This window comes from Lolium perenne, chromosome 3, assembly GCF_019359855.2.
Source record: "Lolium perenne isolate Kyuss_39 chromosome 3, Kyuss_2.0, whole genome shotgun sequence".
NCBI lineage: Eukaryota > Viridiplantae > Streptophyta > Magnoliopsida > Poales > Poaceae > Lolium > Lolium perenne.
This window is the reverse complement of record NC_067246.2, coordinates 126,021,108-126,037,768: the sequence shown is the minus strand read 5'-3', so window position 1 is coordinate 126,037,768 and position 16,661 is coordinate 126,021,108. Positions and strand designations below refer to the sequence as shown.

General features: G+C 41.1%; 1 protein-coding gene across 1 annotated transcript; it reads left to right on the top strand.

The window, feature by feature from the left end:
- Positions 1 to 453: 453 nt before the first annotated feature.
- On the top strand, positions 454 to 1,106 carry LOC127342329 (rapid alkalinization factor). Its single transcript, XM_051368263.2, has one exon. It carries the CDS (start codon positions 500 to 502, stop codon positions 908 to 910), a length of 411 nt encoding a protein of 136 aa, XP_051224223.1. The 5' UTR covers positions 454 to 499; the 3' UTR covers positions 911 to 1,106.
- Positions 1,107 to 16,661: the final 15,555 nt, after the last annotated feature.

Genomic DNA, 16,661 nt, shown 5'->3' with positions numbered 1-16,661 from the left:
TCCATTTTTTTCATGCGCCTGATGATGCATGTATAGAGCTCGTGATCCAATGCGCACGCACTTCAACTCGATCGATCGAACCATCCAAAGTGAAGTTCACTGCTCAACAAAAATAACCGAATCATATATGAAGTTCACTGCTCAACAAAAATAACCGAATCATATATCAGTGATCATTCCGATGCCGATCATATATACGCGAGCGAGCGCGCGGCGGCACCGCGGCAATCTTGATCGATCGGTCACGATCCAGACCAACCAACGGTCGCTGTGACGCCACAGTGCCACACCGACGCGACGCGACGCGCCATCCCTCCCACCTTTCTCCAATTCTCACCTACTGCCGCCGTGCCGCCGCGCCATTGCCATATAACCCACCACTCCTCCCCTCTCTCCCCTCACACACACCCAGCTGAGCTCCACCAACGTTTCCTGGTACGTCCCTCCGCCACCATCCACCCACACCTAGCTCCACGAACGTACCCACCATCCCCAGGCAATGGCGCCGAAGCTCCTACCGGCTGCCGCAGCCCTCCTCCTGGCCCTCTTCGCCGCGGCGGCGCTCGCTCCGTCGCAGGCGTCGGCGTTCACGGCGACCATGAAGAGCGCCGGCGGGCTGGGCGGCGCGGTGGCCGTGGTGGTGCGGCGTGGCGGGCGGACCTGCCGCGGCACGGTGGGCGAGTGCATGGAGTACTTCGGCGTCGACGGCGAGGGCGGGGCCGAGGTGGCGGCCATGGCCGGCAAGCGCCGGGTGCTCCAGAGCGGGTCCGGCTACATCGGCTACGACGCGCTGCGCCGGGACAGCGTGCCGTGCTCGCAGCGGGGCGCCTCCTACTACAACTGCCAGCCCGGCGGCGAGGCCAACCCCTACTCCCGCGGATGCAGCGCCATCACCCAGTGCAGGGGCTAAACCCCATTGCCTCCACTTTCTTACCTGCACCCATGCCTAATCATTCAGTACCTCTGCTGTAATTACCATCGACCAGAAGAAGATGCTTGATCATGAATCGATCACTAGCTTCGACGCTTCGTAGATGCTCTGGACATGTTAGTTGGTTGTGTAATTTCTGTCTATTTGGGTGAAAAGTAAGGTTCAGATTCTGTAACTGGTGTTTCGCCTGCATTTTGGTGTCTCTTAACTTTATCTGCGCCCAGTAAATTCGTGGAGAACTTTACCCGCGATACACCACACCATCGCCATGGATAGTTGACTGTTTCTGTGGGGAAGAAACATTTCTATTGTTTCTTTATCTTGATTGAGTCGTGGCAGAGAAATTAACCCCAGCCTGACATATGCCGTTGCCCGGATGCTCCGTTAGAAAAGAAACACCAATGTCTCTCGCTACAGTACCTCCTGCTTCTGTTTCTGTGGGGAAGAAACATTTCTATTGTTTTTCCTTTTTCTTTTCCTTGATTGAGTCGTGGCAGGGAAATTCCCCCAGCCTGACATATGCCAGTTCCAGGATGCTTGTCAGAAAAGAAACATCAACGTCTCTAGCTTCTATTCGCAAAAAAAAAAAATGTCTCTAGCTTCAGTACCTCCTGCTGCAATTACGACAAGCAGATCGATGTTACTTCCTGAAGATGCTTGATCGATCCATCACTGCCTTCCCTACAGGCATGTTAGCTGATTGTGTAATTTCTGTCTATTTGGGTGAAAATGTAAGGTTCAGATTTGTGTAAAGCACTGGTGTTTCGCCTGCATTTTGGCGTCTCCGAACTTTATTTCTGTCCAGTAAATTCGTGAACTTTCATGTTATATTCAGTTTAGCTGCGATACGCCATTATCATGGTCCATGGAGAGGTGAAACATCGACGGTTGAGTCGTGGCAGAGAAATTCCCCGAGCCTGACATATGCCAGTCCATGGAGAGGTGAAACATCAACGGTTGAGCTGTCTTTTCTGAATATATTTACCTCACCCTTTTTGTTCCCCTCATGCATTGTTTAATTCTGGCTGGGCAATCTTTAACCAGTGCTCTGAATTATTTGCTCTTCTGCAACAAAAGCTTCCATCTTTGGTCCTTGATGAAAATGACTCTTGTCTTGTAGTACGGAAGATAAATTCAAATGCATGGGCTTCATGAAAGTGGAGCTCGGCTACTTAATTCTTCTTTCTACGAGTACTTGAAAACTAGCCATTTGTTGGCAACAACCGACCGCGGTTGGGAGGTCACATTTCATCCTATCCTATGCGTAGTCAATGTGCCCGATAGCTTTTGGAGACCAAAAATAAAAAGATACGCTAAAAGCTCTTTTTAGGGGAGGGCTTCTGAAGAAAAACTTTTCAAATTGGTACACTGGAATCTTAGATAGAACGATATCTAAATACACAGTTGATTAATGTTTCCATTCCTAATGTTGTCCACCAACCTTCGCGACCAGGAGCAACAACCATTAGCATGAAGAAATACTGAAACAGTCGTAGCATCTCTAGCCGATCCCATAGGGCTCCTTTGATTAATAGATAGGAGAAACATAAGAATAGAAAAAAAAACATATGCTTAAAATGACATGCCTATTTAGATTCTATGGAAGATGAAGTGTATTTGATTGTAGCAAAGGAATTTTCTATGATGTATGATCTAATGTTTTTTCTATAGGATTTGTATTACAATATTCTTATAGGATTAGTTCCTATAGAATATATTCCTATGAATCAAAAAATTTATATAGGAATTTTTTCATAGGATCCAAACCCTACACAATTTCTATACAAATCCTATGGATCATAGGAGCCCTTAAAAATTATTAGAGTAGTAAAATTTTCGTTTTGGAAGGCTAAACCACATCTAGCCAATCTCTCAATATATTTAGAGTAGTAAAAATATAAGAGTGGCTCCCAAAAAGGGCCAACGATCCTATTTATAGTCATCTGTGGCGCTTGTTCCTTAAAAGTTCACCCTTCCTTTTATCGTTTCCGCTGCTGTCAGAACCCAAGCCGCCGATCGTTGGCAGCTCGGGTGACCAGGAAAATTGAACCTCCTAACGCGATCGAAACTCTGGCGACCCTCGTCGGTGCTAGAATTTTGTTGGCGGCGAGGAATTTTGTAAAAAATGCCCACCGCAGGTCCCGAACGCGGGCATGCCTGTGTACACGCATGCAGCCTGACCATAAGGTCGTGCTCGACATGCATAACGACGATGGAAGGGAAGAGAACGGCGAGCACGCCGTCGAGACTTTGGCACGTGGCCGCGAACTTGACGCGCGGGTTTGTTACATGAACTTATTGAGCGAGTCACTGATACGTCTCAAACGTATCTATAATTTCTTATGTTCCATGCTAGTTTTATGACAATACTCACATGTTTTATATACACTTTATATCGTTTTTATGCATTTTCCGGCACTAACCTATTAACAAGATGCCGAAGTGCCAGTTCCTGTTTTCGGCCACGTTCCTATTTTTCCAGGGGCTTCACGGAGTCTGAAGGAGAGACGAAGGGGGACCACGAGGAGCCCACACCATAGGGGGGCGCGGGCCACCCCTCTGCCGCGCCACCTGGTGGGGAGCCCACCTCGGGACTCCACCGACATCGCCTCTTCGCCTGTATATTCTTCCGTCTGCGAAAACCCTAACACGATCGACGATATTCCACGAAGAGTTCCGTAGCCGCCGCCATCGCGAAGACAAGTTTCGAGGGACAGAAGTATCTGTTCCGGCACGCCGCCGGGACGGGGAATTTCCCCCGGAGTCATCTCCATCGACACCACCGCCATCTTCATCGCCATTGTTGTCTCCCATGATGAGGAGGGAGTAGTTCTCCCCCGAGGCTGAGGGCTCTACCGGTAGCTATGTGGTTCATCTCTCTCTCCCATGGTGTGATCTTTATGTGATCATGAGCTTTGTATCACTATTAATCTATGAGCTACTCTAGTGATGTTATTAAAGTAGTCTATTCCTCCTCCATGATGTAAAGTTGACAGTGTGTGCATCATGTTGTACTTGGCGTAGGTTATGATTGTAATCTCTTGTAGATTATGAAGTTAACTATTAATATGATAGTATTGATGTGATCTATTCCCCCTTTCATGGCTATTGGTGACAGTGTGTATGCTATGTTAGTACACGGTCTAAATTGCAACGGTCTATTATGCACTCTACAGGTTACTTTAATATGAACTCCGAAAGTTGTGGAGCTTGTTTACTCCGGCTTGAGGTGTGCTTTTGTAGCCCTACACAATGAATGGTGTTTGTTATCCAACAAGAGAGTGTTTGAGAGTAGCATTTATTTATTCAGTTATGTGATCATTGTTGAGAGTGTCCACTAGTGAAAGTATGATCCCTAGGCCTTGTTTCTAAGTATTGAAACACCGTTTCCAACAAGTTCTGCTACATGTTTGCTTGCTGTCATTTTTATTTCAGATTGCACTTACTACTTATAATCATCCATATTACTTGTATTTCACTATCTCTTCGCCGAACTAGTGCACCTATACATCTGACAAGTGTATTAGGTGTGTTGGGGACACAAGAGACTTCTTGTATCTTAATTGCAGGGTTGCTTGAGAGGGATATCTTCGACCTCTACCTCCCTGAGTTCGATAAACCTTGGGTGATTCACTTAAGGGAAACTTGTTGCTGTTCTACAAATCTCTGCTCTTAGAGGCCCAAAACTGTCCACAGGAATAGAAGCGTGCGTAGACATCAAGCTATTTTCTGGCGCCGTTGCCGGGGAGGTAAGGTAAAAGGTATTCACATCCTCCGACTACTAAGCTATTTCCTAGCACTGTTGCCGGTGTGTGAGTGCTCGAAGCTATTTCCTTTAGATCCTGCAATTATATCTTTTTGTTTCTTGTTTTTTATTTTCACTAGTTAGGCATAATGGAAAACAACACCGAGCTTTTAATCTATTTCCTGAGTTAAGACATGAATTGTCTGATGCGAAAATTAAACCTATGGAACTTTATTTGCATGCTAGTAGCAATGTTATTAGTATGAACGGAATTACTGCTAATGCTATGGAAAAGTCTAAGCTCGGGGAAGCTAGTTCTTATGATCTTTTTAGCTTCCCAGCTTTAGGGGAGAAAATTTGCTCTGATAATACTTTATCTCCCATATGCGATAACTCTAATGATGCTTGTGATATTTTAAATCCACCTGCTGAAAGTATTCCTTTCAAGATACCTATGAAAATTGTTGAACTTGCTATGAACAATTGCTATTTTGGAGATGGGACTGTCCATCCTAGTGATCATTTACTCTTTATACATGAATTATGCGAGTTGTTCGAGAGTGCAGGTATTTCAAAAGACCAAGTTAAGAGGAAGCTATTCTCTATATCTCTGAAGGGCAGAGCTGCGGAATGGTATAAGATGCTGAAGAATGGTCGATCTCTTGGTTGGGAGGAAATTGTACCTCTCTTTTATTCTAAATTTTATCCTCCTCATGAAGTGTATATTGATAGGAATTACATTTATAACTTTTATCCTCGTGATGGAGAGAGTATTTCCCAAGCATGGGGGAGATTGAAGTCCCTAATGCTCAAATGTCCCATTCATGAGCTCCTCCGTAATGTTATTATTAATAATTTTTATGCAAGGCTTTCAGGACACCACAAGGACTATCTAGATGCCTGTTTGGAGGGATCTTTCACAAGCAAGGAGGTTGAATCTAGATGGGATCTTCTTGAAAGAATTCAGGAGAATACCGAAGATTGGGAGAACGACAAAGGTAAAGAATCAGGTATAAACTATGAATATGAATGCATTAAGTCTTTCGCTCAAACCGCTGATTTTCAATAGCTTAGTGCTAAATATGGTCTTGATCCTCAAATTATGGTCGATTGCTATAGAGCCTTTGCTTCTCATATTAATGTTCCTAAAGAAAATTGGTACATGTGTCATGAACCTTTTAAAGACATCAGCATGAAGGATGAAACTGTTATTAATGATTGCAATGAACATGCTCAAACTTATGAAAATGCTATTTCCTATAAGCATGTTAATTTTTGTGGAGTTCATAGACCTTGTGAAAAGAATAAAATTGAAGAAGAATATTGTATCCATCACAGGAATGAAAAAACTAGAAAGTGGTCTAGGGCTCTAGATGATCTTGGTGAAAAAGTTTGTGCCCTCTATCCTTTTATTTGTGAACTTTGCCATAGAGTGGGTCATTTTAATTTTCAATGCTCCTCCAATGATAATTCGAACCTCATAAGTGCTGCAAATTTGTATTGTAATGATGAAATCACTCCTAATCAGCATGATAAACTTACATTATTTTTGGAGTGTGAAGAGTTATTGAGAAAAACTTTTTTGGTGGATATGAGTGCTCTTGATATTAATAGTGTCCTACATGGGTGTCTTTCTTATTGCATTGATGATTGCCATACAAATACTTACATACAAAATATTTTAGAAGATGACACTCTGCCAAAATATGATAGGACCGCTGTGTGTTTTGAACTTATTAATGAAAAGGAGGAATCCTCCCAAGTTTCTTCTATTGTTTCTGGAAATAAATCAGGTTATGTGAAGAAGCCTCCCTTCAAGCCTCTTCCTCCTAAAGAAGGGAACAAGGAGAAGGAAAAGAAGAAGAAGAAGAAGAAGGAAATGAAGAAGAAGAAGAGGAGGAATAAAAAGAAAGAGGTAAATGCATATCCCCGTGTGTATGAGATAACGATAGGTAACCGTAAGTATGTTGCTCCTAATGATTATTATGATAATGAATCTGAGTACAATGATCTTCCTATGCCCTTTACCTACATTAGTGATCATTATTTAGAAGAGCACACTACTTTTGATATTGAAAATCTCTAGGAAACTAATTCTGAAAATGATGATGTTAATAATTGCCATAGTATTAGTACTATCCATGCTTCTTCCCATAATGATATAGAAAGCTCTAAGCTTGGGGATGAGGTGTTTGAAAATCCTTTTACTACTGATGATTATATGTTTGATACATCTCCTTCTAGTAACAATGATGGTATGATCACAGATGAACACACTGTGGAAGATACCATTCTATTTCTTATGATGACACTATGCCTCCAATCTTTGACAATTATTATAAAGAATGCTATGACATAGGTTATAATTATGAAACTTGTCATAGTTATGATGGGATTGCCAAAAACCATTCCCTTAGTATGCAACTTGTTTACCATGTTCAAATTCTTGATAATGATCCTGCTCCAATTACTATTAATGAGAAGAGTTTTTCTTATGCCAAAATTAATGATACTTTTATGCATGTGAATAAGATGCTTTATGTGATAGTTATATTGTTGAGTTTGTTCATGATTCTACTGAAAGTTATTATGAGAGAGGGCAACATGGTTATATGCATCTTAATAATATTAAGTTTCCCCTCTTTATGTTGAGAATCTTGAAGTTGCGCTTGTGTTGCCTTTCTATGCTTGTTGCATTATGCTTACATGACTACTTTTCATAGGAAGTGGGTTAGACTTAAGGGTATCTTATTTACTTTTGATGCTCTCTTGTGTTTCAACTCTTATTTCTTGCGAGTGCATCATTAAAATTACTGAGCCCATCTTAATGGCTATAAAGAAAGCACTTCTTGGGAGATAACCCATGTTTTTATTTTGCTACTGTTTTGTTGTGTCTTGGAAGTTGTTACTACTGTAGCAACCTCTTCTTATCTTTATTTTATTGCATTGTTGTGCCAAGTAAATTCTTTGATATTAAAGTTGATACTAGATTTGGATTCCTGCGCAGAAACATATTTCTAGCTGTCACGAATTTGAGTAGATCTCTCTGTATGAGAGTCTAAAAAATCTGCGAAAATTGATGAGTAATCCTCAGATATGTACGCAAATTTCATTCAATTTGAGCTTCTTCATCTGAGCATATTAAGTGCCTCGAAAAAATTCGTCTTTACGGACTGCTCTGTTTTGACAGATTCTGCCTTTTATTTTGCATTGCCTCTTTTACTGTGTTTGAGTGGATTTCTTTGCTCCATTAAATTTCAGTAACCTTGGGTAATGTCCATAAGTGTTGGGAATGATTGTGTCCTTGCTGAACATGTGAATTTTTGATTATGCACTAACCCTCTAATGAGTTTGTTTTGAGTTTGGTGTGGAGGAAGTTTTCAAGGATCAAGAGAGGAGGATGATATGATATGATCAAAAAGAGTGAAAAGTCTAACCTTGGGGATGCCCCCGTGGTTCATCCCTGCATATTTCAAGAAGACTCAAGCATCTAAGCTTGGGGATGCCCAAGGCATCCCCTTCTTGATCAATAACTTATCAGGTCACCTCTAGTGAAACTATATTTTTATTCCGTCACATCTTATGTGCTTTACTTGGAGCGTATGTGTGCTTTTATTTTCGTTTTGTTATTTTCATTCTCTGAATAAATTCGGATCCTAGCAATCCATGTGTGGGAGAGAGACACGCTCCGCCTTTTCATATTGAAAAATAGTGTTCTTAGTTTTACTTTTAATGTTCATGGCGAAGGTTGAAAACCGCTTCGTTTATTGCTATTTGGTTGGAAACAGAAAATGCTTCGTGTGGTAATTGGTATATTATCTTGAATAATTTGATACTTGGCAATTGTTTTGAGCTCTCAAATAGATCATGTTTAAGCTCTTGCATCATGTAGTTTGAACCTATTAGTGGAGAATTACTGTAGAGCTTGTTGAAATTTGGTTTGCATGATTGGTCTCTCTAAAGTCTAGATATTTTCTGGTAAAAGTGTTTGAACAACAAGGAAGACAGTGTAGAGTCTTATAATGCTTGCAATATGTTCTTATGTAAGTTTTGCTGTACCGGTTCATACTTGTGTTTGCTTCAAACAACCTTGCTAGCCAAAGCCTTGTACTGAGAGGGAATGCTTCTCGTGCATCCAAAACCTTGAGCCAAAACTTATGCCATTTGTGTCCACCATAACTACCTATCATGTGGTATTTTTCTGCCATTCCAAGTAAATTGCTTGCGTGCTACCTTTAAAAATTCATTCCTTGTCTTTGCAATACATAGCTCATGGGAAAGTAGCTTAAAAACTATTATGGTAAAGAATATGTCGCTTATGTATCTTATTTCTTATATGTTGCTTGTTGAGCGGTAACCATGTTTCTGGGGACGCCATCAACTGTTACACTTTTGTTGAATATCATGTGAGTTGCTATGCATGTTCGTCTTGTCTGGGGTAAGGGAGATTTGCCATGAGTTGAATGGTTTGAGTATGCATATTGTTAGAGAAGAACATTGGGCCGCTAACCAAAGCCATGTATCATGGTGGAAGTTTCAGCTTGGACATTAATCCTCAAATCTCTTATGAGAATATTATCTGTTGTTGAATGCTTAAAGCATTAAAGAGGAGTCCATTATCTGTTTTCTATGTTGTCTCAGTATGGATGTCCTCAAGTTGAGATCTATCAAAATCGAGAAATCAAATGCGATTTATCTCCTTGGACCTTTGTACAGGTGGCATAGAGGTACCCCTTTGTGACACTTGGTTGAAACATATGTAATGCAATGATAATCCATGGAAATCTGAGCTAATTAGGACAAGGTGCGAGTACTATTGGTATTCGATGCATGAGGCTTGCAACTATAGGATGTTTTATGCATAACACATATGAATTATTACTACCGTTGACAAAATTGTTTTCATGTTTTCAAAAAAAAAGCTCTAGCACATGAGTAATCCCTGCTTCCCTCTGCGAAGGGCCTTTCTTTTACTTTATGTCGAGTCAGTTTACCTACTTCTTTCCATCTTAGAAGCAAACACTTGTGTCAACTGTGTGCATTGATTCCTACATACTTGCTTATTTGCACTCATCATATTACTTTGTGTTGACAATTATCCATGAGATATACATGTTGAAGTTGAAAGCAACTGCTGAAACTTATATCTTCCTTTGTGTTGTTTCAAAACCTTCTATTAAGAATCTATTGCTTTATGAGTTAACTCTTTTGCAAAACTTATTGATGCTTGTCTTGAAAGTACTATTCATGAAAAGTCTTTGCTATATGATTCAGTTGATTAGTCATTATCTTTACCATTGCTTTGAATCACTTCATTCATCTCATATGCTTTACAATAGTATTGATCAAGATTATGATAGTAGCATGTCACTTCAGAAATTATCCTTGTTATCGTTTACCTACTCGAGGGCGAGTAGGAACTAAGCTTGGGGATGCTTGATACGTCTCAAACGTATCTATAATTTCTTATGTTCCATGCTAGTTTTATGACAATACTCACATGTTTAATATACACTTTATATCGTTTTTATGCATTTTCCGGTACTAACCTATTAACAAGATGCCGAAGTGTCAGTTCCTGTTTTTTGCTGTTTTTGGTTTCAGAAATCCTACACAGGAAATATTCTCGGAATTGGACGAAACAAAAGGCCACGTTCCTATTTTTCCAGGGGCTTCACGGAGTCCGAAGGAGAGACGAAGGGGGGCCACGAGGAGCCTGATACGTCCAAAACGTATCTACTTTCCCGAACACTTTTGCTATTGTTTTGCCTCTAATTTGTGTATTTTGGATGCAACTAACACGGACTAACGCTGTTTTCAGCAGAACTGCTCTGGTGTCTCGTTTTTGTGCAGAAATCCAACTTTCGGGAAAATCCTCAGAATTTATGCAGAAGGCCCTATTTTCCCAGAATAATGACGGAGCCAGAAGGTCAAGTAAGGTGGAGGCCCGAGGGCCCCACACCATAGGGCGGCGCGGCCCAGGGGGGGCCCGCGCGGCCCTGTGGTGTGGCCCCCTCGGCCGGCCTCCGACGCCCTCCTTCGGACTACTTATTCGCCTCGACCTAAAAACGCCTAGAGAGAAGTCAAAGTCGCCAGAAACCCTCCAGAACGCCGCCACATCGCGAAACTCCGTCGCGAGAGCCAGAAGTCTCCGTTCTGGCACTCCGCCGGGACGGGGAATTGGAGGAGATCATCACCGCCATCACCGCCAACGCCTCTACATCAACCAGCCATGTTTCCCCCATCCATGTGTGAGTAATTCCCCCGCTGTAGGCCGAAGGGGATGGTAGGGATTGGATGAGATTGGTCATGTAATAGCATAAGATTGTTAGGGCATAGTGCCTAGTGTCCGTAATTGGTACTTTGATGATATTGTTGCAACTTGTTATGCTTAATGCTTGTCACTAGGGCCCGAGTGCCATGATCTCAGATCTGAACATGTTATTGCTTCATCAAGATATTCATTGTTTATGGTCTTACCTATAAGTTGTATACACATGTCGCTGTCCGGAACCGATGGCCCCGAAGTGACAGAAATCGGGACAACCGGAGGGAATGGTAGCGATGTGAGGATCACATGTGTTCACGGAGTGTTAATGCTTTGCTCCGGTACTCTATTAAAAGGAGTACCTTAATATCCAGTAGTTTCCCTTGAGGCCCGGCTGCCACCGGCTGGTAGGACAAAAGATGTTGTGCAAGTTTCTCATTGCGAGCACGCACGACTATAAATGGAACACATGCCTATTGATTGCTTTGTACTTGGACACCGTTTTATTATTATCTGCAAATGCCCTGCTATGATTGTTACATGAGTTTCTCTCATCCATGCAACGCCCGTTCATCCGTCCCCGTGCCTACAGTATTTTAATCCTGTTGTTTACTAAAATCACTACTGCTGTCTTTGTTACTCTGCTGCTGTTATTTCACTACTCTCGCTATAAAACTGTTACCTCGATAAACTCTTGCGAGCAAGTCTGCTTTCAGTGCAGCTGAATTGACAACTCCGCCGTTAAGGCTTCCAAGTGTTCTTTGTCTCCCTTGTGTCGAATCAATAAATTGGGTTTTACTTCCCTCGAAGACTGTTGCGATCCCCTATACTTGTGGGTCATCAAGACTATTTTCTGGCGCCGTTGCCGGGGAGCATAGCTTTATTTGGAAGTTCACTTGGATTAATATTGTTCGCTGCAAATTCTCCATCATGGGTAAACCTCGCGATACTAAGATCGCCATATTACCATCCACTACAAGAAAAGGTACAATTCTGAATACCTCTGCTGCTCTTGATTCACCATCTGTGATTGATAAACTTGTTTCACCGCCGCATGCTTCACATGCGGGTACTTCTGCTGAATCTGAAAACTCTCATAATATTGATAATGTTTCTGCTGTGCTTGATGATAGTGGTTCATTGGGATCCTTTCTAGATGCTACAATTGCTAGGTCTAGACAAATAGAAAATACTGAAACTCCTAATGCTACTACACCTGTTAGTTCACCTGAACTTGATTATTTTAGTGATGATCCTGAGGAAGATTATGTGGAGCTTAATGATGATTTTATTAAAAAATGCAATGCTACTACTGATGCAAGAAAAATTAAAAAGTTGCTTGCAGAACATGCTGTTAGATATAAACTATCTCCTGATCCTAAGTTTGCCACATCTCCCATAAACATTAGGGATAAAGATTATGATTTTTCTCTTGATCTATCTCATATAGCTATTGTTGAGAAAACACCCTTTTGTGGTACTGAAAAAGAGAGTGCTGTTGAACACATGACTGAGTTATCTACTCTTAGTAGCTTATTTTCTGATGATGTCAAGATGCGTACTTACTTTGTTGCTAAAATATTTCCATTCTCATTAAAGGATGACGCTAAAACTTGGTATAATAATTTGCCACCTAATTGTATTAAAAGTCCAAAAGAACTGCTTGATGTTTTCTTCCGCAAATACTTTCCTGCTAGTGCTCAACATATTGCTTTGCAGAGAATCTATAATTTTGACCAGGGAGATGAAGAGAAATTGCCTGAGGCTTGGGCGAGATTTTGCTCTCTTATTAGAGCTCGGCCTGATCATGATCTGGAAAAGCATGATTTACTTGATATATTTTATAGTGGACTAACCATTGAGTCTAGGGCATACCTGGATAGTTGTGCTGGTTGTGTTTTCAGGAAAAGAACTCCAGACGACGCTGAAGAATTATTGGCTAAAATAAGCCGGAATCATGATGATTGGACTACGCCTGAACCAACTCCAACGCCAATATTGAAGAAGAGGGGTTTAATTAAATTGAATGATGAAGATATGAGGGAAGCCAAGAAGTCTCTCAAGGAGAAAGGTATTAAATCTGAAGATGTGAAGAATCTACCTCCTATAGAAGATATATGTGAGATAATTCTCCCTTCATCCATGATTGAGGTAAACTCCCTTCAGCGCTTTACTAGGGAAGATATTCCGTATTCGAAACCTCCTGCACAATGCTTAGATGAGTTTGATAATTATATTGTTAAGCAAGAAAATTTTAATATGAGAGTAGAGAATCATTTAATGGAAAATTCTCGAGCTATTAGTGAATTGCATGGTATTGTGGAGAGAACCTCCAATGATGTTAAGATGCTTGTTAAACATTTTCATATGATTCAAACTCAAATCGATCAACTCACTAAAGTGCAAAATGACTTGTTAGGGAATAATTCTAAAGAGAAACATGCTTATGAAGTAACAACTAGAGGTGGTGTCTCTACCCAGGATCCTCTATATCCTGAAGGGCATCCCAAAAGAATTGAACAAGATTCTCAACGCATTGAACCTAGTGCTCATTCTAAGAAGAAAAAGAAAAAGAAACATAAGAATGTTGTAGAATCCTCTGAACCTGTTAATGATCCTAATAGTATTTCTATTTCTGATGCTGAAACTGAAAGTGGTAATGAACATGATAAAGATAATGATAAGAATGATACTCCTGATAAAGAAGAGGTAGAAGAAGAACCTGAAAAGCATGTTAAAAATAAAAAGTACACTAAAGAAGATTTTATTGCTGAGAAACATGGTAATGAAAGAGAACCTTGGGTGCAAAAGCAAATGCCTTTTCCTGCTAAGAAACTAAAATCAAAGGAAGAAGAACACTATAATAAATTTTGTGATTGGATGAAACCTTTATTCTTGCAAATCCCTTTGACTGATGCTATTAAATTGCCACCTTATTCGAAGTATATGAAAGATATTGTTACTAACAAGAGGAAAATCCCCAATGAGGAAATTTCCACTATGCTTGCTAATTACTCTTTCAATGGCAAAGTTCCAAAGAAGTTGGGCGACCCAGGTATACCTACTATTCCTTGTTCTATCAAGAATAATTATGTTAAGACTGCTCTATGTGACTTGGGAGCCGGTGTTAGTGTTATGCCTTTTTCTCTTTATAAGAGACTTTACTTAGATAAGTTAATACCTACTGATATATCTTTGCAAATGGCTGATAAATCTACTGCTATTCCTGTTGGTATATGTGAGAATGTTCCTGTTCAAGTTACTACTAACTGCTTGATATTAACTGATTTTGTTGTGTTGGAAATGCCTGAAGATGATAATATGTCTATTATTCTTGGGAGACCTTTTCTTAACACCGCAGGGGCTGTTATTGATTGCAATAAAGGAAAGGTTACTTTTAATGTTGATGATAAGGAGCATACCGTCTATTTCCCCAAGAAGACTGATAAAGTATGTGGAGTCAATACTATTACTAATGTGAGAAGTATCAAAGTGGGAACTATTGATTGTCCTATATATGAGCCTAAAGAAGAATATCAAACTCTCGTGATTGGATCCATATCAATACAATTCAAGGTAACATGATTGATCTGAGGTTTATTTCTTCTTATGCTATGAAAAAGTTATTTGGTGACAAGACTTGATCAACCTTGTTAACGGATACTTTTTATATGCATAGAGGAGGTAAACAACATATCTTTCTTCCTCCACTTGCTCTAGTTGCTGTAGCATTTTTAATTTGCAAAGTTCCTTAGTTAATTGAAGATTTCAAAAATTTTCCTGGCTAGTAATAATAAACTAAATACCCAGAAATGTGCATTTTTCAAAGTTTTCAAAAATTCACAAAAATTATGCTGTTGGTCCTATTTTTCGACGAGGCACCTGGGAGCACCAGAGGATGACCTGTGGGGCACCAGAGGGTGCCACACCACAGGCCGGCGCGGCCAAGGTGGTGGGCGCGCCACCATGTGGTGTGGGCTCCCCTTTGCCCCACTTTGTCATCTCTTTCTCCCAGCACCTTCTCTCTCCCGAAAAAACTCGTACCAAGTTCCTCTCACTCGCGTTTTTGCTCAAGAACTCCAGATTTCTCGATCTCTTTGCTCAGCCCAGATTTCCTGCTGAAATTTGGCACATTTGCTCTTCGGTATGTGACTCCTCCACCCATCCAAGTAGAATTTTGTTTGGTTGAGCATATCTTGAATATTTTGCTGCTGTAGGTAACATGTTTAGTGAGCTTGCATGCTTGTTCTAAGTTAATTAAACTTGTTTTGATGCATGATTAGTACTCTAGCAAGTTCCTATGGTAGTTTCCCTTGATTATATGTCACCAAACCAAATTTTATATCACTTGTTGAAAATTTCAGAGAAGCTATGAAGAAGTTCAACTTTGGAGAGTTGTTCAAGAAAGGGACAACCAGCACCGGGAGGCCTTCTAGGGCCGCCACCCGGATTAGGCGATCATACAATGAAGACATCCTCGCGCCTAGCTTCGCGCCTGAAGAGGACAACGGGGCTCCTAATGCTTCGTCTTTTCCATGCTATGATTTTCTTAGGAATGCAGGGATATTGGAGGATTTCTTCACCCTTGTCAACAGGGCAGGGTTAACCACCTATGTGGGCGATGAAAGGGAGCAATACTACATGCTCACCAAGATCTTCGTCGAGAGTTTCCAGTTCAACAACAAACAATATGAGCCGACGGTTGCATTCAGGATCTATGGTAATACTGTTACTATGCAATTGAAGGATTTTTGTCGTGCATTGGATATTGCCCCTGTAGGTACAGCAAGTAGGATTGATGACAACCCCCGGGACTTGTTGGAGCTCTACCGAGGGATCACCGATGATGATTGTCGCACCATTCAGCGGGGCAAGATAAGGAACATTCAACTCCCCGCCATTAAGTATTTTGCATACTATATTGCTACTAGCATTCTTGGTAGGGAGAACACTAGCAACATTTCTAGTTACCATCTTGCTTTCTTGAATATTGCACTTACTGGTCAGACATCTTATCACCTTGGTGCTCTTATTGCTCGCCGCCTGACTACCAGGGGGCCTATTTTTGGAGGAACTATTGCACTGCGTGTTTTAACATATCTAAATCTTCCTATTGATCCTAATGATGTGCCATTGGCCCCTAGGAGACTCGACATTACTGCTATGAAGAGTCATCATTTTGTTACCACTGACTCTACTTTAGATAATATGGTGTATAGAATGTTGTTTTCTGACGGGGATGAGAAAGAAATTCCTCTTCCCCAACTAGGTTTGTTAAGTATTGACAGGCAATCATGGTCGTGCACTAAGGAGGAAGTGGATGAGCATTTGAAGATAAAAGACTTCCACCAGCAACATGACTCCGAGGACGCTGGGGCCTCCTACGACCACACCGTGACATATCCGGGTGCTTCTTCTAGCACATACCCGGAATACGATCCATCTTCGTCATACTACGGAGACACTACCTCATGGGATCGATGGGATTGAGCTCCACTTAGGCCAAAAGCCTAAGCTTGGGGGGAGGTATACCGGCATCACTCATTCTTTGCATATTATGGTTGCTGGATACTTGTACATACTTGTTTTGTTCGTTTGAGTGGTTTTCTAATGAGAGGAAGATGATATTTTGGGAAGTGCTGCCTGAAAACAGATTCTGGAACGTTACCGTAAAAATTCTCAAAAATAGCCAGAGCGTCATTTTGAGCTGCCAATTT

What these genes read in the sequence shown, in the direction of transcription:
- LOC127342329 (XM_051368263.2), top strand. Translation starts at nt 500, where the DNA reads ATGGCGCCGAAGCTCCTACCGGCTGCCGCAGCCCTCCTCCTGGCCCTC.